The sequence below is a fragment of the Chaetodon trifascialis genome, chromosome 6 (genome assembly GCF_039877785.1).
Source record: "Chaetodon trifascialis isolate fChaTrf1 chromosome 6, fChaTrf1.hap1, whole genome shotgun sequence".
Taxonomy (NCBI): Eukaryota; Metazoa; Chordata; class Actinopteri; order Chaetodontiformes; family Chaetodontidae; genus Chaetodon; species Chaetodon trifascialis.
In genome coordinates this window covers 1573721-1595467 of record NC_092061.1, presented here as the reverse complement: position 1 = coordinate 1595467, position 21747 = coordinate 1573721, and the positions used below count along the sequence as shown (strand labels likewise).

The 21747-nt window shown below is 49.1% G+C and overlaps 2 protein-coding genes across 2 annotated transcripts in view; one reads left to right on the top strand and one right to left on the bottom strand.

Annotated features, from left to right (window-relative positions):
• Nucleotides 1-17659, bottom strand: part of cabin1 (calcineurin binding protein 1) — a 31190-nt gene extending 13531 nt beyond the window's left edge. Inside the window, exons 1-31 of the mRNA XM_070964289.1 lie at nucleotides 17470-17659; nucleotides 16849-16907; nucleotides 16613-16705; nucleotides 16413-16526; nucleotides 15656-15790; nucleotides 15345-15525; nucleotides 15108-15237; nucleotides 14856-15005; nucleotides 14274-14581; nucleotides 13992-14169; nucleotides 13776-13903; nucleotides 13466-13683; nucleotides 13048-13120; nucleotides 12567-12754; nucleotides 12341-12478; nucleotides 11955-12143; nucleotides 11622-11864; nucleotides 11368-11521; nucleotides 11155-11270; nucleotides 10761-10922; nucleotides 9799-10005; nucleotides 9547-9692; nucleotides 9136-9397; nucleotides 8809-8979; nucleotides 8170-8259; nucleotides 7881-8041; nucleotides 7586-7797; nucleotides 5272-5337; nucleotides 4425-4604; nucleotides 3898-4289; nucleotides 2770-2883 (exon numbers count right to left, since the gene is read on the bottom strand). Coding sequence (XP_070820390.1) covers nucleotides 2770-2883; nucleotides 3898-4289; nucleotides 4425-4604; nucleotides 5272-5337; nucleotides 7586-7797; nucleotides 7881-8041; nucleotides 8170-8259; nucleotides 8809-8979; nucleotides 9136-9397; nucleotides 9547-9692; nucleotides 9799-10005; nucleotides 10761-10922; nucleotides 11155-11270; nucleotides 11368-11521; nucleotides 11622-11864; nucleotides 11955-12143; nucleotides 12341-12478; nucleotides 12567-12754; nucleotides 13048-13120; nucleotides 13466-13683; nucleotides 13776-13903; nucleotides 13992-14169; nucleotides 14274-14581; nucleotides 14856-15005; nucleotides 15108-15237; nucleotides 15345-15525; nucleotides 15656-15790; nucleotides 16413-16526; nucleotides 16613-16705; nucleotides 16849-16851 — 4902 coding nt within the window. The 5' untranslated portion in view covers nucleotides 16852-16907; nucleotides 17470-17659. The remainder of the gene's footprint in view (nucleotides 1-2769; nucleotides 2884-3897; nucleotides 4290-4424; nucleotides 4605-5271; nucleotides 5338-7585; nucleotides 7798-7880; nucleotides 8042-8169; nucleotides 8260-8808; nucleotides 8980-9135; nucleotides 9398-9546; nucleotides 9693-9798; nucleotides 10006-10760; nucleotides 10923-11154; nucleotides 11271-11367; nucleotides 11522-11621; nucleotides 11865-11954; nucleotides 12144-12340; nucleotides 12479-12566; nucleotides 12755-13047; nucleotides 13121-13465; nucleotides 13684-13775; nucleotides 13904-13991; nucleotides 14170-14273; nucleotides 14582-14855; nucleotides 15006-15107; nucleotides 15238-15344; nucleotides 15526-15655; nucleotides 15791-16412; nucleotides 16527-16612; nucleotides 16706-16848; nucleotides 16908-17469) is intronic.
• Nucleotides 17660-18759: 1100 nt separating this feature from the next.
• neflb (neurofilament light chain b) lies at nucleotides 18760-21527 on the top strand. Its single transcript, XM_070964803.1, has 4 exons — nucleotides 18760-19978; nucleotides 20123-20247; nucleotides 20338-20768; nucleotides 20930-21527. The coding sequence occupies exons 1-4, from the start codon at nucleotides 18854-18856 to the stop codon at nucleotides 21127-21129; spliced, it is 1881 nt and encodes a 626-aa protein (XP_070820904.1). The 5' UTR covers nucleotides 18760-18853; the 3' UTR covers nucleotides 21130-21527.
• The last annotated feature ends 220 nt before the right edge of the window (nucleotides 21528-21747 follow it).

Genomic DNA, 21747 nt, shown 5'->3' with positions numbered 1-21747 from the left:
ATGGGCCAACACTCCTCCCCTCAGAAAAAAATAAAACAAGGTTCTCCTGAGTGGAGCTCCTCCTCCTCCTCCTCCACCGTGCACAGCTGAACACACACAGCTTTGAGTCATACATCAAACCACGGCAAGTAATGCAAGTGTAACTGCTGCCCAGAAGACCATCCTACCCTCACATGAGGAGGCGCAGAGGCTCACCGACGAGCAAAGTTACACTCAAATCAACACGAGCGCTCGCTACACAGAACAGGCTCTCTGAAAAGTTACACGACCGGGTTGGATTTTCGACGAGGACATCCATTTTCTGAGCGTCGCAGAGAGTGAGCGTGCGAGTGGGTGGAAGAATATGTAAGCAAGAGAGTGTGTGTGTGTGTGTGCGTGCGTGTGTGTGTGTGTGTGTGTGCGTGTGCGTGTGGTGTGTCAGGCTGGGGTGAGGAGGGAGGAGGTGACGCCGTGCCTGAGCGAGCACACAGGGACTCCTCACGATCGCTCCACGGTGCTCCTGAGCAGCCACAGGGCCTGAGCAGCACTATCACCGACATCGCCGGACTCAGCCTCGATGTTCTGCTACGAGCAGGAAGGTTTACGCCACGGCGTTCGAGACAATCTGCCAGCAGTGACGACGTGATCACACGTGCACTCTGTAGTAGCTTGAAATATCTACATTACGTCACAATGTTTGTGTTTTAAGAGGAGGATACTCCCTTAAAACAGCCGAGCAGATTCATTTACAGCACCACAGAGCAGCTGAGACGAAGCCTCTTCATCGCCATCATCGCCACAGACTGCAGGGCGACAGGGGACGTCTGTGACTGTGGAAACATCGACCTAATCCAAGACCACGCTGAACCGATAACAACGACATCACTATTATTAGTTTATTATTGGTTTAAAATTGAGCTGGGCCTCCTGGAGAGCGCTCCTGCTGACGGCCGCACCAATAAATTATGCAACACAACCTCATCTGGATCATTTCTAAACAGCACTATATAGGTTACTTTATGCAGGCCCCAGTTAACGAAGCCCAGCCAAAGCCAGGAGGAAAAGTAGGCCATCATGACCTACATTAGGGGACTCAGCGTCCACCAGCGGACACGCTGAGGTGCGTCCTCAGCTGAGAGTCAAGCCTTGACATCGAGGTGCCATGAGTGAGGCCTGATGTTTGACATGCTCACATGACTCGAACATAAACGACATGTTTATCAAGCGCTGACTGAGAGACGGCCGAGGCTCGAAGCCGTCAGCTGTCAGCTGAGACTGACTCGACGTCTTTCTGTCCATGTTAAGGGGAAAGCTCTCACCCACCGTCTGAAGGCAGAAAACACTATTTAACGCGTTTCGGCAGCTTTTTTATTCAACTCACGGACTCAATGGAAACAGGCATGTTTGCTTAATACTTAGGAAGGTTTGCACTGTCCTGCAGCACAGAGAGAGACGGGGCTTCGTTTGGAGGGAACACTAAAGCTCCAACAGTTGGTGAGCCGCGGCGGCAGGTTTGCCTCCAGAAGGGGCTCTGCGAGAACCCAGTGGGAGCCAGAGCGCTGCAGAGCTCTGCTCCAGCTCAGACCCGGCCCACACCGCCTCTACAGTCTGTTCCCAGAAGCCTTCTGGAGTCAGCATTCGACTCTACAGACGACACAATCCACTATGTCCAAAATAACGTGCGCCACAAAAATATGGCCTGACAGCTGACTGATAAGAGGCGCTGACACGATCTGACACTCCGCTCGCATTAGCCGCCCCGTAACAACAGTGGGAACATTCGAGCTTTGACAAATCGCACAAGGAGGACATCAGAAAGCAAGCCAATGTCTGCACACGCTGAAAAGACATAATGTCTGCTTCAAGTGGAGGGAGGTAAATAAACTGACATGCAGAACAGATGACAGATTCAGACAGTAATCTCCTCCACTGGAACCCAACAGAGGCCTTGTAATTCTGAGAGGCAGATAATTCAACAATCCCCCCACTGTGTGGCTCCATTTATAGCAGCGCTTGTATCCACTGATCCATATTTAGGGCTGATTTTTGTGCATCCGGTCGAATTATGTAAATAATGTGTGTGAAAAGGGTAAACCTAACTGTAGTACGCCAATCACTCGCTCAGACAGCTCGTTAGTCACAAACGTGAGGACACACTTCAGAGCTTCGCAGGTTCGTCCTCTGGGAGTCTCCATCAGCTGCTGCTGGGCAGGTATGGATGAGGATGAGGCTAAACTTTAACAAGTAACATGGACACATCACGGTCGTTTTAAGCAGTTTATAGTCAGGCGTGACCACAGCTGCGGTGTGCACGTGAACAAGGCAGTTTGTCTGTTTGCAACAGGACAGAAAGAAGATAATTTAGCTTGTGGAGTAGCTCACCAACACGTCCTGACCTGACATCGACGTGTGCAGGCCGCAGCCACCGTCTGATAACCACAGTTCAGTTTAACTAAAGAATACTCATGACAGCACCTCTTCTGATGACACCCAGCCCCAGTGTGTCCACTACATTCATCCACACACGGCCAGATCCCCTCAAGCAGTGCCGGCCTGAAGCCTCTCTGAGAATCAACAACTTTCTCAACATCACAGTCAGTCCAGCTGGATATTTCCTGCTGGTCCTGCCTCGTGAACAGACGTTAACGAGACCTTAACAGTTTTTGGCGTCAGTGTACAGGCATGCAGGAGTGATGACAGGTGTCTCCAAAGCGCACGAAGCAGCGTGTGGTGACACGACGACATGGACAGAAGGAACAACACACACAGGCAGGTTAAGCCCTGACTTACGTTGAACAGGTTTGTCTTGTTTCTTTCGCAGAAAAGTCCTTGTGCTGGCATGTGCTTCAGCTGTTGCCATGGGACACTGCTTCCTAGCAACACATCTCGGGCCCACTGTAGGTTCTGTGGTGGGAAAAAAATAAATAAATAAATAAATACATGAAGAGATCCGCATGTATATGTACATGTTACATATAAACACACACACAACAGAATTCCTCCAGGGAAAAGCCAGAGGATAGCCCTCACCATCAGTCACACACAGATGCATCCCAGCATGCACTATTTAACATCTGCTACAGCAGAAAAAGGAGGAAAATGTGCTCACAATCAGGAAGAGGCAGACCTCTTTCCACAGTGTGATGACTCACAAATCTACTCCAGTGCTGCTCGAGAAGATAGCGAGCGAACGCCACTTCACGTTATCTCTCACAGAGCGGCAGCCTGTGGCGTGAAATCACCGGCCTCCGTCCCGGGGGTGAGGACAAAGCCGGCCGGGCGAGTGAGCGGACCACAGAGGGTTTAAGGTGGGAGGTGTCGGGGTGTTGCAGCTCAGCAACATGTGTCAACGGCATCACATCAACGGACTGTCATCGAGTCGCTGCCAGGCCGCTGACACCTCCATCAGAGGCACGAACCGAGGGAAACCTTCCCACCTATATGTGTGTGTGTGTGTGTGTGTGTGTGTGTGCGCGCGCATTAACCTATATATATGTAACCCATATGAAGAGTGAGCTACGTCCTCACCTTTATCGAGTATGGACAAATGTTGTTTAAAAAGGTTCAACAAATGAAGTGCTGACAGAAGGACGCCGCCGCCGCAGTGAAGCTCAACACGAAGTGTCGGTGCCAAACTGGCTAAGAGAGCGCTGCGCTAACACCCACGCACACCTCTGCCCACAGAGCCTCACAGCCAACACAGGCTGTTTCAGAAACTCGTGCATCACTGCTGAGCTCAGACCCACAAGGACATTAAAATAAATTAATTGATTCATCCTAAAAATGCTCATGTGAGTTCTGAGGAAACTGTTGGAGCATCTTGTGTAAATGTCACCGTTAGCAGCAGGGACACTGATGGTAGGTGTGCGGCTCGGGTCTAATGGACGGCGGTGCCCTCAGTTAACGGGGCGCACTGACCTGATGGGTCTTGCTGCTGGTGTAGAAGTAGGCCAGGCGGTACAGACTCTTGTAGTGCTGAGGGAAGCGGCCGAGGCAGAGGAAGAGGGCGCGCACGCACATCTCCACCAGCATTCGCCTCTGGTCAGCCCGCTCTGCAGGCAGCGCTTTGGGCACCTCGATCACCTCCGCGGGGGGCTCGGGCTTCCTCTTCCCCTCGCTAGCTGGGGTCTGAGGAGCAGCCTGTTGGGAGGGGGCCGGCTTCGGAGGGGTGGCTGGGACGGGCAGAGGATGAGGACAAGGGTCTGCGGAGACTTTGGGAGCTGAAGCCTCAGGGAGCGTCACCACCGATTCTTCTACTTCCTGGATAACTTTTTCTTCCGTCTGGATGCCAGAATGTTCTCCATGTGATGCTACAGGAGGATTTAAACACAAGACCTGAACACTTCAATTCAACAACACCTCTGAATGTAGTTCTTGTGCACATTTTTCATGTGTGCTGTCAAATGAACTTAAACAATGCAACAGCAGCGGTAAACCCGGAGCACCTGTGTCCTCCGAGGCGGACTGGCCATCCTTCACGGGGGTCGTGCTCTCGGATGACGATGAACTGACTTTCCCTGAAGCAGGTTTGTGGCTGCTGTCCTGTGAGCTGGTGGGGTCCGTGAAGGCGTCCTGGGTGGAGTTGGAGTCAGAGAGCATCACCACCTCGCTGTCCTGACTGCGCTCTGCCGAAACAAAGAACACCATGGGTCACGCTGCCGGTCGCACGGACCCAGAGCAGACAAATGACTTCAGCCTTTGGAGATATCGTGGTTAAAAACACTTACAAATGTGTGTTTTCTGTGCAAAAAGTGGGGTTTACATATGTAATCTTTCAATGACAGATAAGCTGTAACCAAAATGTGTAACTGCATGCTTTAACATGCTGTGTCGCCTATTTTAAGATGCTGATTGGTGAGCTGTTTTAAAAGCCCAGCACTCCCTGTCATAACGTGGGGCAAAATAATAAATACAATTATGAAACAAAAATAGGTCACGAGCCACAAATCCTTATTAGTGCATCCCTAACGACGCACTGTTATGAAGAGAGATGGTTTGTTTCTGTAAGTGGTCCAAAACCAAAATGCCAGCTTTCCTCTTAATTGCCATGTTGTGCAGCCTCAGCAAAAACAAAGCAGGAAAAAAAGTCCTTGGCAGAGAACTGTAAAAAACAGAGTCAGGGGGGCAACAAGCGTTTGCTATTTCAGTGAATAATGCACACAAAGGACTTTTCAGAGGAGGCACAGTCATGAGTTAACAGCAGAGCTACTACAGCACTGTAGATTCATGTGAGCTTCATTCAGGGTTAAAAACAGCCTCGTATAGAGTTTGGTGGGTTTTGAAGAGCAGTACCATTCAGGGAAGCCAGCCACATTGGAGACCTGGGCAGGCAGTAATCATGGTCAAACTCTGGTGAGGCTGTTGGAGATACGGGGAGCTGGTTTTACAATAGAATCAAGAAAAGCTGTATCTAAGAATTTATGATAAATTAAATTTTCCAAATCAGTTAAATTTCTAGACAAATGAGTACAAATTTAATACCACTCCCCTCGAAAACGCAGAGCCTGATTCAGACATCTTTGATTTTACCTCAAATGTCTGGAAACTTTCAGTATCTCTGAGCTCAGTTTCTGATCAATGGATTAAATCTGAAGCTGAAAGCACTTAAGACGCCATTGATCTCCCGTTTCACTGTCAACAGAGCAGCAGCAAGATGAAACATGATCAAAATCCTGAAAGAATACTTCAGAGGATGAACAGGAGCTCTGGTCTGATGGAGGGATGTCTGAATCAGGCCTTCAGTCCTCTCACCTGGATGCGCTTAAAGCAGGACTCCAGCCAGAAACATACACCTACAAGCAAACATGTGCATGGTGGGGTGTTTTCTGACGTCAGTCTCAGGGGCCGCGTGCCAACAACAGGCCGACCACATTCCCCCTGACTTGGCATTTTCACACTAATCGGCCATAACTGGAAATTATATCCAATTAGAGGAAAATAGCAAACACATGATTCATGGGAAGTTTTGAAATATCTCCGGGGAGTTCGACTTTCTGTCAAATTAAGCCCAAACTCAAATAAAATGTGACCACACCATACAGCAGACATTTCAGTGAGCTGGTCCAGTCGTGAAGACATTCACCCCATTAGAACTACATGCATATCAATGGCAAAGCAGGTGGTAAAAAGCAAGCAGGCAAAGAGGTAGCAGGCAGGTAGGTAGGTAGGAAGGAATCTGGAAAGGGTGACAAAACTGGCAACATGGGCAATATGGCTGCATTATTTGCACATTCAAGCTAAACATGACACATGAGGGGGTGAACAGATGTCACTGCTTCTGTCACATGGAGAGAATGACCAGGAGCGTTTCCTCCCAGCAGCATTTAGGCCTCCGTTTCAGAACAGACTTCACAGTTAAAGCTCAGGAAAACGTCGCCTTCAGCGCCTGGAAATGAAACCCAGGCAGCTTTAACTCTGCCGTGTGTTCGTTCCGACATCTCGGTTACACGATAAAACACCACAAACAGCTTCTTAGACAAACACACAGAAAGCGTCTGCTCTGAAATTCTCACAAAGACAATCAGGACTGCAACACTGCAAGAGCAGGAAGCTCCGTAAAGACGGTGAGTGCGTGAACAGAAGAGCTCGCTGTCCCAGACGAGCGTCACTGGAAGAAACGACTGACACGTTAGTGCACGAAAGTCTGTTCAGACACACAAACCTACACATGTCAAGTCCAGATCCATTAAAATAAACACACAGCACATAAACTGGTATTCTTGATCAAACAATAAATCCCCCAAGTTGTCAGAATGTTGCTTCATTCATCACTTCAGCCTGTAACTGACACGCAGTGAACACTGAACGAGGGAAACTTAGAACTGGGCTGAATTATAATCCAATCACATGGATGAATGTAAAGGTTTGATTCTGGAGCCTCGTTACAGATTTCTGATTGAATATATGATGTGCTTGTGTGCGGCTCTTGTCTCTCTGTTCTCTGCTCTAAGCAATCTTAATTCCAATAAATTACATTAAACACCAGATTAACTTGACCATATGCTAAGTGAGGTGCTTCCTGATAAATGGTGACTGTAGCTGAGACTTGTTTATTGTTGGTAAATCGCTCTGGATTAGCACCAAAGCAAACCACGCTCTCTCGCTACCTGTGGTGTGGCACCGGTCCACAGCACCTGACCGAGGCCACAAAACACACAACACTGAGAGCTGCACAAACGTTAAAGGCTGGAGGAAGTTAGAACGAAGCAGCAAACTGCAAAACATCAGGAGAGGAAAGACGATCGGCGAGGAAAGAAAAAAGTCCAGCAATAAGAGAGCGACTAGAAATGGATGTTATTTCAGCACACACACACACACACACACACACGCACGCACACGCAGGCCTTAATGCTCTCTGCAAGACTCAATCTATTTTTTTCAACACTGCTGCTTTGTCACGCGTCGTGAATTATTCAAATAATCGGCAGCCATATTGCCCATTTCACCACATCCCAATCACCCAGTGCACGGGGATCATTGGAACTGAAACCACAGCCATTAAGCATGGTGATTAGCAATCTGAGCGCTCCCCAGTGGGCTTCCTGTCCCAGTGCAGAAAGGGCAAAGAGCCCAACCCCAGAGGCAGTGTCTAGGACTGGGACTGTACCATCAGCCTGCTGCTCCTCATGCCGCTGCTGCTGCCACTGCTGCCGTCGGAGTGTTTTGCGTTTGGCGTAATCGTGGTCAAACGGCGTGGCCACGTAAGGAGGGGATGTGAGACCTGGGGTGGCGGCGGATGGAAGGGAGGCGCTGAGGGCGTTCCCTATGCAAACCGACGAGCAGTTAAAGTCTTCATCCATCATGGAGGGCGCTTTCTCCCTGCAAGGAATCGAGAACAGTGATGAGATCGAGCGTTCAGCCGTGGGGTCGAACCACCGCTGAGTTCTGCATCTGCCGCTTACTTTTCATGGGACCTCGGCATGCTCGGCATGCTCTTCTCTTCCCCTCTGGCAAACGGCCCCGTGGCAGCTTCGACCAGTAAACTGAACAAGAGCTCGTGTTCCAGATCGGGGTCATTAGCCTCGAGCAGTTTCAGGATGGTGGCGCTGAGGCGGAAATGCAGCTAGAGGGGAGAAGTTGGAACGAGACGTTTAATGATCCACAGGTGAGTCGACCTGTCTTTATGTCAGACAGCACAATCAATGTGACACAACACCAAAGCATCCGAGCTCCCAGTCACAGGCAGATTACCTCCAGGGCCTCCATGGCCAGGTCAGGAGGATTATGGTAATGGATTTTCCGGGGGTACCTGGCAGCTTCTTCATGCAGATAGTGTGCTGCCTATAAATACAAAGAGGAGAGAGTCACTGAGCCGACGGTCACACAGAGCAGCACAGCACAGAAATGAACAAGTACGATGGAAGGAAGGAGTAAAACGAGGAGCGGAAGACAGATGTGTGCTGGCTTCAGGGTTCAGTGCGTCCTCCGCTGACCTCCTCGACTCTGCGTTTCATGCAGGTTCATCTGCCTCCACTGATCTCATCAGAACAACAGAGCTATGACTAACTCCATACATTGATCTCTCTACGAAAGAACAGCCTGCGAGGGCGGGAGGGCAGCGACCTTTGTGTCTGTAGGCAGGTTACGAAACAGCTCCAGAGAGAGCGAGAAGAAGAGCATCCGCAGTCCATTTAACACCGCACCGTTATTCCTCCAATCACTTTCAACCAAGGTGCTTCATTCCCTGGTTTTTATCATCATGACAATTGAACATTTCCCAGTTTACCTCACTGACGTCTGTAAACGTGTGTTCATTACACTGAAGTACTCAGAAGTATTCGTTTTTCATTTGGCTAAAAAATGAGGTCATTGTGACCTGAAGCTCTTTACCTTTTTGTAAAGCTGCAGATACTCCACAGGAGTCTGTTTGCGTTTCTCTGCGATCTTCCCCAGCATGTAGTGAATGAGCCACTCCTCTTCATCGCTGTCACACTCACAACGGGAAGCCCCCTGGAAACACTGGAGCGCCGTGTCCAGCATGGCGTCCCTCCTCTCCTCCATCTGAAGCAAACAACAGATCAGTTTACTCTACAGTGAGAAGTGACGGGATGCGACGCCTGTTTGGTTCCCACACAGAACATCTGGCACGAGAGCGGACCTGACATCACCTGACGGGGAACGCTGAGCAGACTCCGCTCACGTTCACGTGCGTCTCACCTGTTTAACCACCTCGGGCGGGAGCTCACTGCGCCACTGCTTGAGCTGCCGCGAAGCAAACGAGTGCAGCGCGTAAGAGATGGTGCCGTACTCGATCCACAGGGACAGGTTGGAGCTGTCGATCTCCAGGGCCCTCTTAAAGCAGTTCAGCACCGCCTGGGAGTGTTTCCATATAGGAACGTCGCTCTTCAGCTCATTGGAGTTGAGCTTTTCCTGGATACGGCTGGCCCGAGCTAAAGCCATACCTGCCCAGGAGTCAAACCTGAGGAAGGATGAAGCTTTCAGTCACTGCAGTAAAACAGAGCCTACACATCTACACTTACAGCACAGCCAGGGTCCAATGTTAGCTTTAAACATTCAAAAAACAAATCAGATGACTGAGATGTGCGTCAGTGCAGAGGGATGAGCCACCTGTTGGGACACACGCATATGTCGTGCATGTAGAACTTGATGGCTTTGGACTGCTCCTTGTTCTTGAAATGATAATCGGCCAGCAGGTAGTAGATCTCATCTGTGATTGGAGGTGCAGGAGCACTGCCCTCAGGAAGGCACGGAGCCTGAAAGAGACCACAGGAGCGTTCAGGCTGTGACGTAAAGTCAGACTTAAAGCTGTTCAGCACGTCTGACTCACTGCTGCTTTGCACCAGCAGTCCACCAGCTGACCTTTTCTGTCATGCCCTCGATGTAGGCCGCCACTTCATCCATGGTCAGGACCGGGGTGTCACTTGAGGGGGCGATGCCAGCGAACCTCCTCAGCAGATTGGCCAGCTCTGCAGACACCGTGCTCGTCTTGTAGCTGTCAAACTCGGGCAGCGACTTTGGTTTGAAGTACTGGAACATGAAGAGGGCGTCAGCCCACAGCAGCTCCACCTGCACACACAGATTAGTTCCACAGGAAACATCAGAATCATAGTTCATTAGAGTGTAACACACAGCACCAGACCAAATTAGAGCTCCGAGGTCTCCTGAGGACTCTCCTCCTGCACTGTGGTGTTAATTACAGCAGAATGTCGGGCATCTGAACATGCTGACACACAGCTGTGGGAATGACACCCCCCTGGTGGCTGGACTGTGCATTACAAAAACACAAGAGACCAGAGGACGTATCCACAAAGCTTCACAGTGCTATGAGTCGCCCTAGTGGTGAAATCCTCACAGTATCATAAGAGTTATGATGGTCTCTGACTTCAGAACAAATCTAGTTATCCACAAAGAATCCCTGCTGTCAAAGAGGAAGGAAGGTGGAGACACAACCAGCTGAACAACAGTGACTGAAGCGCTGCAGGACTGATTGTGCAGGCATGTTGTTTGCGGTTCATCTAAACCTGTACACATTTCTCACCCAGTAAATTAATGCCATTATGCCATTAATGCTGTTTCACAGCCTCAATTTATCTCAGCGAGACCGGACGTGTAGCCTGCAACAAAACAACGTTAATGGAGAGAGCAGACTTCCTCCGTGTTGTGAGGGAACATGTGTGCGTCACTGGTCTGCTCCTCTTCAAACACTGTTTATGTAAGTTTGCTAATACAGGTGAGAAATCAGACCAATCAGTGAAAGCCTCGAGGCATCTTCACCTCACTGCAGAGTTTTTTGTTTTACTGAAGCTTTGAAAGTGTCTGACCTGTGGAGATGAGTGGTCCTCCAGGTAGCGGGCCTTGCTCTTCTTGCTGGGGTAGGCATACAGGCAGAAAAAGCACTGCTCCAAAGACATCTCCAGCTCCTCTTTGTACGGGTGAGAGTCGTTTTTGGAAGAGGCGGTGAGCTCTTTCTCCAAGACTTGAACCTACAATGAAGATGAGGATAAAGCCCTGTCACACGGTTCAAATGTCCCAAACAGATTCATTTAGTCACACCAGGACAAAGAAATGCAGTGCACGTCAGGTCTGCAGTTACAAGGATGTATAATGGACACAAAATATCAAAATCTTTCTCTTTCTCTTCAATTTAAAAGGCATACATGCAGGCAGCACACGTACAAAAACGCAGCATTCGCAGAGAAAATTCGACAGACTTACGTAGAATTTGAGGAGTGCGCCGTCTGAGCTGCAGCACAAGGAGCGGCGGCCAAGATACTCATGGGCTGTGTTCAGAAGCATCAGGGAGGAGGGCAGCATGGGAGTGTCTGAGTCATCTGAAAGTGAGACTTGACAGGGTCACTCGGTGTAACAGCTACCATGGCATGGACACCAAGGGAAAAGTGAACGCACCAAAACAAGAAATCAACAAACCTTCATCATCTCCGACAGACATATGCTGTCGAAGCATGCAGTCGAAAGCAGCCTCCTCGTGTTTGATGATGCGATACAGGATGATCCAAGGCAGAACCGAGAAGAAATAAGGCTCCTTGGGATCGTCGGAGGTGGTCATGCTGAGATCAATCAGCTGAAAGCACAACAGCAACCGCACGCTGAATTAAAATCCCATAAACCTGCGTCAGCTCCTTCCTTTAAGCGCTTCATTAGGAAAGCCAGCGCCGTCTCACCTGGATGAGGTTGTTTGCCAGTCGAGCCATACTGGAGAAGTGCGGGACGCTGCTCAGAAGCACCAGGTCTTTGGTGAAGCAGGCCTCGATGCCCTCCAGCAGCTTTCCAATGGTGCTGACCCACTCCTCCTTGCTCGGGGGAGAGCTGCTGGAGGCAGAGTTGAGCTGCTGCAGGGCTTCGTTCAGAGCCAGCTCGCTGCACTCCAAACACTGCTGGTAGTCCTGCATCTTCAGCAGCGAGTTCTAGACCAGAGTTAAATTCAGAGAGTGAGAAGTGTCAGCCATCACGCTTTCAAAAGACACACGAGCCGATAACGTTGTAGCGTATCTAACCTGCAGCAGCATCAGCTGAGCAGGCCGCTCCGGTGCCGAGCTCACAAACTCCAGAGCTTTACTCCTGCCGCCGTAATTAAGAGTGGGCTGCAGCAGGCGCACGACAGACTCAAAGTCTGCAGACTCGAAGAGACGCTGGATCTCCTCCAGAGACTGACAACGCTCCAGAGACTTCAGCCGCTTGTCAATCTGTCCACGGGGATGGATGAAATCCAAAAGAAAGCCACAGTCAACACAGCCACAAGCTCTACAGGGGAGCTCGATTTTTAAAACAATGCTATCTCAAAGAAGGGACTGGCAGCATTTTATTTTCATAACTCATGAACTTCATTTTAAAAATGAACTATTACGTCATACTGAGAACAGAAATAAGGCAGAGCGCTGACCTCCTCCACAGAGATCGCTGCATCTACACGCAGGTTAGGCAGGTTGATGGTGTAATGTTTCCCTTCAGGTGCCTTTGGTTTGCTCTGCAAAAGGCCTATACAGACATCATAACTCTCCAGGGCCAGCTCCATGTCTCCCTGACAAAAGACAAGACTAACATGTCACATCCGGCTGAGCTGAGCAGAAAGGATCAAAAGTGGAGGAAAGACAAGACGTCGACTGTACCTGCAGGGCCAGGAAGCGAGCCTTGAGCCAGTAGACACGCACCATGACATCCAGCCACGCATCCTCAAACAGATCCTTCTGGGATGAACCTAAAGCCAGGAGTAACAAATCACCCTGGAAGTGCTGCCCAGGGAATTCAGAGTCGGCTGCGTCGCTGCAGGGGCCAATGCTGCCTCTTCTGGGAGACACTAAACGAGGAAAACGATATTATAACAAGCCAAGAGCAAACACGCTGTTCTCCAGAGATGGCCGGCTAATATTTAACAAATCCCGCACGTCATCAGCTTTAGATGTGGAACTGAAGTGCCCCCTTTTGGCCAATCAGTCTGAGTATTAAAATCCAAGAAAGCGTCTATGTTTGGCCAACATGTTGTGAGCAGCTCTGAGATGTGACACATGGACAAACCAACAAACACTGCAGCTCAGCGCTGTGAAGCATCAGTCGACCCAGTTTGGCTAAAATCAGAAATGAGGGTCTCACCAGTCTTCCCTTTGTTGTGAGACCATTGTTCCAGCTGCAGCTCCATACACGCTAAGCTCATCGCCAACATTTCCTGTAGACGCAGCAGATACAGACACTTATTACAGGTCAACGTGTGCAAGATATGAGGCTCATTCTGATGACAAACTACAGGTACGTCCCTCAGTTCAGCTCTATTAGACTATCAGTCTGTAGACTTTTCCAAAACTGGGTCCAGAGTCTAGAGACAGCGCGGGATTTTAATACAATCACAACACAAAAACAAAGATTTACCATTTAATATCACACCACAGTGAACCTTTTGAAATTCTAACAGTGAAGGACATTTCATAAATGACATACTGCAGTGACATTTTGTCTGGTGTGTCTCTGGCTTAGAGGAATTCAGTGAACAGGAAATCAGGCAGCTTTCATTTACCCGGATGTGCTGGTCGCTGCAGTCCCGAAGCAGAGGGTTAGGAAGACCGCTGCTGTGCTTCCTCCAGGCCTGATAGACCTCCAGCACCACAGCAGAGAGCCCCCGAGGCCACTCCTCCAGGAACTTCTGACCCACTGCCTTCAGGTAGCGCATCATCAGGTCCAGTATACCGCCATTGCTCATGTTACTGAGCAGGAAATTGTGGACATCCTGTTGCTCTGCAGAAGGACACGCACAGTTTAATGTGACAGATGTGGCAACAAGGCCTGACAGTGTACTGGAAAACACGTGTCCACGATGAACTACGCACCAGACTCCATGTACTCGACGACTGGCACGCAGCTCCCATGCAGAGGCTGCATGTCCTCCTTCCCGTCACACTGCGTCTCAAGGTTACTCAGACTCTCGTCATCATTATCAGGATCAAACTTCTTCAGCCTGAGACAAACCCACAGAGACTCTTTAACTACAGGCCGATAACGACCTATTTATTCATGTACTGTATGTCTGGTTTAGTGGCAGCTACCTGGAGGGCAGGTACTTAAAAAGCAGTTCTTGAAAATCAATCTTCTCTTCTTTCTTGCACTTTGTGTTTCGAACTCGTGCCGAGCGGCGCTTGGCCGTCTCCCCGCTGTCTTCCACCACGCGTTTCCTCTTCGGAGCTTTCTTAACTTTATCTGTCAGTGAGACCTCCATCGCCGTGGCTGTGAGCACACAGCGAGAAAACAAACCAGGAAACCTTATTAGTTACACAGCAGTTAAAAAAGAGGCTTTTAGAAAGAGAGTTTTCTCTGTGATAACAACTAACCGACGGGGGGAGCAGAGGTGGTCACCTCCACGGTGGTCTGGCTCGGGGTAATCTGAGGCTGAGCGCCGGGCGGGGGCAGAGCTGCCGGCTCAGGGAGGGTCACCGGCGGCAGGGAGGAGCTGGGGCTGCTGCTCAGCACGGTGGTCTGGCCCATGCTGACCGGGCTGCTGGGCAGGGGGAGATTCTGCAGGAAGTTCGGGTCGCGGTACTCTGACAGGTCAACTCTGCGGCCGAGGCTCGGGCGAGGGGGCTCACACGTGGTCTGATGTCTGTACATTGCAATCAGGCTTTCGCCCACATGTTTCCATCTGTGATACAAAAACAGCTTGTTAACATTAGTTCAGATGGTTTTAAAGCAGATTCACTGCAAAGAACAAACAGAAGCCAAACCAGATGTTACAACCCACAGTCACAAAACTCAGCCCAGGAGCCTCAAAGCAGGAGCAGCTCTGGGCATTAACTGCTCAATCCTCAAAAAGAAATAACACGCTCAAAACTGCTGCTCTTGTTTAAATGAAAGCAACGAGCATATTCAAAATCCAACCACTCAGACAGGAAAACCAAAGCATTCACAGGACTCACGAGAGGCAGCGGATGGGCTGGATGAGGACGAGGTCAGGTTTAGGTTCGCAGAGAGAGAGAGCCTGTCTGCGCTTCCGCATCTCCAGAGCTTCTTCCACAATGGATTCCCGCTCCTCCTTCTCCACTTCCACATAGTGGATAGACATGTCACTGCAAACCACAGCACAGAGCGTCAGCGATGGGCAAGTACAGAGCTGCAAGCCGGAGCACAGTGTTAAAGAGGTGGAGGGATAAAACGCGAGGCAGCGTCACCATTTCATGAACATCTGCATCGTGTCTCTTTTCAGACAGGGCTGCTCCTCAAAGATCTTCTCCTTCAGCACCAGGCCTTTAGTGTAACAGTGATCCCTCTCCAGGGCTTTGGCGATGAAGTACAAACAGCCTGGAAAAATGTGCACAGACGAGTTACTTTTCTTTCTGCACTGTAGCTCCTGCAGTGGTAATGAAAGAGGACACAGAGGGCAGAGCCTCTGCTGAGGTGTTACGTACAGGTGTAGTCACTGAGTGTGTAGAGGATAGTTATGAGGTTGTCCAGGCAGGGCCAGTGGTCTGGGTTACAGTTCAATCCCTCCTCAAAGGCATGTCGGGCCAGAGGAATGCGCACGAGCCGCACAGCCACCTGACCGATTTTGTACCACATGTTCACATCGGTGGAGTCCAACATAACTGCCTGAGAAGAGAGCAGAAAGCACATGAACACTCACCACAGTGGTATCCATGTGCATGTAGGACACGCTGAACTGCACCCAGCACCGCAGTGCCAAGCATGGAGACAAACTGATGCTGCTTCACTGCTTTACCTCCAGGTAAAACTCCATGGCGGTCTCCAGGTCATCCCGCGTTGCAGCCATACTAGCCAAGTTTTTAAAAGTAGAGTACTTCAGCATCAGCCCGGGATGCTTGAGACCCACTCTCTGATCATCCGAGGGCATTGCCTACAACATCAGAGGACACGTTTGACACGACACACACAGTAAAACGCAGTTAACTCTCCTCTATGTGGGCAGGGTCCGTGCTTCCATGACCAACTCAGATTGTGAATTTAAATCAGAGAAACTGAATCTACATTTTTGGACAAGGACGTTGGTGTTGGTGCAGAGAACATAGAGAAACATTTGGCACATGACAGCTAACAGTATCTTAATACCATTAAACTGACAATGAACGAACATCTGTAACAGACCGATCACAAACCAAAGAGCGACTTCAGTGTGAAGTGAGGACTCAGTTCATGAAATGAATGCATGTGATCAGTCAATGGACTTAAAAACCAAACGACTGCAGAAATGTGTGTGATATATCTGAACTGTGACGACTATCTGTGCTCTAATTGCTCTGGATGAGTTTTCACTAAAGCTTACAAATCTGAATTTTGTGATAATGAAGATAAATTAGATCATTTCGCATCATAAATCTCGGCCTTATCTGGATATCACGCAGAATTAGATCTGTGCTGTAACAAGCAATTATCCTCGCTGGCTAAATGAGGTGTATTGGGGCGATTGTGTGAGAGATGGTCTCAGCTACATCAGGACGCCACGCTGTGTGATCACATACCTCTTTGAGCAGAGGAGTTTTGAGAAGCTCATGATAAGCTTTGGCAGACTCCTCAAACTTATCATGCTTTTGCAGATCTAAAGCTTTGTGGTACAAAGCAAAAGCCTCGGCTTCCTGTGGACACAAAGAAAAGACATCAGACATCTTATTCAGATCTGCAGAGGCTGAACGCTGCTGACTCATCTGCGTGCAGTCTGTACCTGGGCCTCTTTCGTCTGACTCTTACTACTTCGTAAGGGGTCCTGAGACTCATCTGCAGCTGTCGAAGCAGCATTTAGTGCTGCTATGCGAATCTGTGAAGAGCAACACAGAAAAAGAGGTAAACCCCTTTGGTAAGCACATATGCACATCGGGGTGGAGCAGTCTGCACAACCGCAAGGTGTTTTAATAGGAAACAACCACCGAGGAGGATGCAGCCACCGGTTTACAGTCTTACCATGTTACGATGTGGGACGCAGACTTTCCACCTTCACACTCTGCAGCTTTTGTTTGGATCTGTAGAAATGTGTGAAGGCCGAGCAAAGAGACAAAGATCAGAGCAGTTAGATGAAAAACACAGAGAGGAAGCTGTGTCGTAACGTTATGTCCCATCGCCAGACAGCTAACGACAGAGGCTCGGTCCACCGAGGCTGGCCGTTTTTGGATCAAGTACAAAGATAATTCAGTCAGTTAGTGCGATAAACCAGGCAAAATAAACCCGAACTCGACAGAGAGAAGAGAAACGGACCTGGTTTAACTTAGTCACTTTGCGAAATTGCTAATCGAGAGGAGCTAGGCATTGACTGGCTAACCTTTCCACTCAAAACTTAGCCTGGTTAGCTTAGCTCTGCGGATTGGAGCTGCTGCAGTTTGTCCCGAGCTGGCGTTTAACTTCACCGGCGAACAACACGAACAGCAGCTGATCAATACATCTCCCTGACGAGCTAGGAAATCCAGCTAGTTAGTTTACATTTCACATTACTGCCTCAGCTAGCTACTGTTAGCAAACACGCTATTAGAGCTAACGTTAGCTGCCGTTTCACCGGGTGACCGTCGCTTCCAAAGCCGGCTGTCTTACCGTTCATTCCCGCTTCAACTGCCTTTGCAACGTCGCTGTTACGACAGCGAAGCAGCGAACTGTGAAAAAACACTGCGGCCATGAGTGGACACGAAGCCCGAAGCAAGTTTCAAACTTCATTTATTCATCATCCTTTGTTATTGGTAACGCTGGGAGCGCTTGTGTCACAGCGTGACGTTGGCTACCCGCCAATTAGTAAAGTCGTCACTCATTGGTCAATCAGCTGTGGGTGTATTCATGTGACCAATCGTATGTCGTGATATTTGGAGAAGTCACATCGTCATCACGTACAGGACGGAAATGTCACAAAGAGAGAGAGACTGTAATAATTAGCCGAAAGAAATTACCACTAAATTCCTTCATTTAATACATTTATAATTATTTGCCAAATTTGTGACATTTCTGACATCGTCATTCTTTAAAAAATTATTTTTAGAACCTACTTGAGTTTAATTTAATTTATTTATTTTTAATTTTAAAACTTAAAACTATTATTATTATTATTGTATGGACAACAATATTAGTCTAACTTGATTCGTTGAACGAAGTTTCAAACCTGTCAACATTATGTTAAAGCTTTGCTTAAAGTACAATTATTAACTTATATTTATTTGTGGATGTTATTTTGAGTAAGCCACCACATCCAACAGCCTGCACCATTTCTACAGCAGGGCCCAGCTTTGCTTTAGTGTCTGAGGAATTAGGTTAATTAAATATGCAGTTTATGTAGACTAAATCAGGGAAGAACGAGGAAGGGTGCATGTAAATAATTTATTATACTAATAATTACTAAAAAAGATAATCATCTCATATCGATGTCCTCCTGTGTGTCTTGCACAGTATTCGTACCCTGCATGGCAAACAGACAACCACTAGAGGGCAAACCTTTATTTTCTCATTGTGTAAAAGGTTTTCTCTGAGGTTGATGTGGTGTTTTTTTCTAATCACAGGATCTTCCAAACTACTTGGATCATCATGATGATGTTGTTAATATTTTTTTCAACACAGCAGACAGATGATACAAAAGAGTGCAAAGCAGCGTCATCTTTTACAAAAGACGCTTTTCCATCAGGCAGGTTTTGTCCAGTTACATGACAGATACGTTATGTCCTTGTCAGGATTTATGGGGAAAATTGCACCAACTTCTGCAGTTTTTAGGAGTAACAGTATACTGACTTGTCCTCAGTGACCCTGTCTGTTGCAGTCCCTTGTTGCTCCACTGCTTATCCCCGCCCCCTCCACCCCCCACACTCTTCCTCATCCTGCCCCATCTCTCCCTTGGCTGAGAGTGGCTCGCTGGCACCATTATCAATTCCTTCTGTCAGCATGCCTGCAAAAAGTAGCTTACGTCATAGTCATTACTGGCTCTATAAAAGCCGGGGTAATGCAGATTCACAGTGCAGTCAACCCAGGCGCAGAGCAGCCCGTCTCTCGAGTCATGACATCCACCGGCTTTGACCCTTACTTCCCTTCTACTTACAAGAGGAGAGTAGTTGTGCGCAGTGCAGGATATGGAGCTGGCGGAGGAATAGGATCCAGGTCTGCCTACTTCAGCCATTCTGCTCCAATAACTTCCTATGCATCTTCACGAAGAAGCTATCCAACACACGCCCGAGCTATTTCCAGCTACTCCTCCGTGCGTTCTGCTCCAGTGTCTGCAGCTGCCACTGAGCTACGCCTGGACCAAGCAGCCCAGGTCAGCTCTGAGTTCAAAGCAATAAGGACCCAGGAGAAGGCTGAGCTGCAGGACCTGAACGACCGCTTTGCAAGCTTCATTGAGAGGGTCCATGAACTGGAACAGCAGAACAAGTTGCTGGAGACCGAACTCCTGCTGCTCAGGCAGAGGCAGACGGAGCCATCCAACCTTCGGGCCCTGTACGACCATGAGATCCGTCAGCTCCGTGCTGCTGTGGAAGAGGCCCGCCATGAGAAGCAAGCGGCCCAGAGCCACAGGGATGAGATGGAAGATGTGCTGAAGAACATGCAAAAGCGCTATGAGGACGAAGTGCTCGGCAGAGAGGAAGCAGAGTGCAGGCTCATGGATGCCAGGAAGGGAGCAGACGAGGCTGCACTGGGCCAGGCTGAGCTCGAGAAAAGAGTTGAGACCCTGCTGGATGAGCTGGCCTTCCTGAAGCGCCTCTGTGAGAGTGAGATTGCAGAGCTGCAGGCCCAAATACAGTACAGTGCGGAGGTGTCAGTGGAGATGGAGGTCACCAAACCTGACCTATCGGCTGCTCTGCGTGACATCCGAGCCCAGTATGAGAAACTGGCGCAAGACAACCGTCAATCGGCCGAAGAATGGTTCTGCAGCAAGATGAATCTGATGACAGTCGGCTCTGCTCGCGACACAGAGAGCGCACGAAATGCCAAAGATGAGGCAGGAGAATACCGCCGGCTCCTCAAGTCCAGGACGCTGGAGATCGATGCCTGCTGTCAGATGAATCAAGCTCTGGAAAACCAACTACAGGAAGTGGAGGAGAAGCAGAGTGCTGAGATCTCTGCACTGCAGGTGAGTAACGAGAGTAAAGCAACAGGCCTGCAAATATCTCAGTGTCCTGTGAATGAGAAAATAAAATATATGAAAGTACATGTTTACATACAGGAGAGGAGCCTGAGATGGTAACTGCACTGTGACTTCACCTTTTCAATACAGGACACAATAAGTCAGCTGGAGGACGAGCTGAGGGCTAACAAGAACGACATGGCTCGCTACTTGAAAGACTACCAGGATCTCCTGAATGTGAAGATGGCCTTGGACATTGAAATCGCAGCCTACAGGTGAGTGTTTTGTGTTCTGTGTTGTAATTGGGGGAGTTAAATGAATGCCATTGACACTAATAACTTGGGATGTGTGTCTTATTCTGTTAGGAAGCTCCTTGAAGGGGAGGAGAACCGTCTGAGTGTGGTGGGACCGGGCTCTGTCAGCGTTTACTCCCAGGCCATGTACGCCGCTCCGTCCTATGGGAGATCTCTGCTCTCCATGCAGCCTCCGCTGAGCGCCGCAGCTCCGTACCTGCTGAGCTCCCGTCTGTACACTTCATCACTCTCCACGGAGGAGACGGTATCTGCAAGCCAAGCACAGCAGGCAGAGGCAGGCCCTCCTCAAGAGGAGGAGGAGGAGGAGGAGCAGGAGCAGGAGCAGGTTGAAGAGGAAGAGAAGGAGGAAGAAGAGGAGGAGGAGAAGGGAGAAGAGAAAGAGGGGGAGGCAGAGGGAGATCAGGGGGAGGAAGAGGAAGAGGAAGCAGAAGAAAAGGAGGAGGAAAAACAAGAAGAGGGAGAGGAAGAAGCAGACGGAGAAGGTGAGTGTATGATTCTGTTTGATTGATATGTGTGTGTCCGTGTGTGTGTGTGTGTGTGTGTGTGTGTGTGTGTGTGTGTGTGTGTGTGTGTGTGTGTGTGTGTGTGTGTGTGGCAGTAAATTAATTCTTCTCTCCCTCCTCACATGGTTTTGCAAATGAAGAGGGTGAAGCAGAGGACGGAGAGGAAGCAGAGGAGGTGGAGGGAGGAGAGGAGAGCGCAGCTCAAGAGGAGGAGGAGGACGCTGAGCAGAAAGAGGAAGGGGGCGATGAAGAGGGCGAGAAGGGCGAGGAAGGAGCTGAAGAACAAGAGGAGGCGGAGGCTGAAGAGAAAGATGGAAAGACCTCAGATAAAAAAGTTTAAATGTGAATGCTTTAAAAATACCTGCTAGCATTGTAGCTGAAGGGCGTCTTCTGTGGTGCTCTGAACAGAGATGTTTCTCTCACCCAAAGAAAACGAAAATCAGAAGACAACATGTCGGCTCGAGTGACTCGCAGCATGCGCACATCCTACCCGCAAAGATGTTAAAAAACATGAAAGCTAATCACTTACGATGGGACGATGTGACCAGTAGAAATTCTGCTTTGTGGAGATTTGTTTGCAAACACCTGTGTGCTTTACTGTCACCAATACATGCCTGAACACCTGTCTGTATGTGCAACACGCCGTCTGAAATGCCTTACTGCAAGTCCTCGCTGAGGCCTTTAAGTCCATGATGTGCTGCATTGAACTTGAATAAAGCCTTGAAGCCTTGTCAACCTAAATCTGGCCCCAGGCTTTATATGTGGAACAGCTCAATTAAATCAAATAACATTTAGCATAAATAAGCAGATTAGCAGAAATCATATTCTACGTCCCAGCTGACTCACTGTCCCCTGAAAGGATCGACAGCTTCAGCTGGTAAATAGCCCGCGGCTCCATTTTCATTCAGGGTTTAAAACAAAATGTTCCTTTTTCAGCAGAATGTTAATGGAGGTTAAT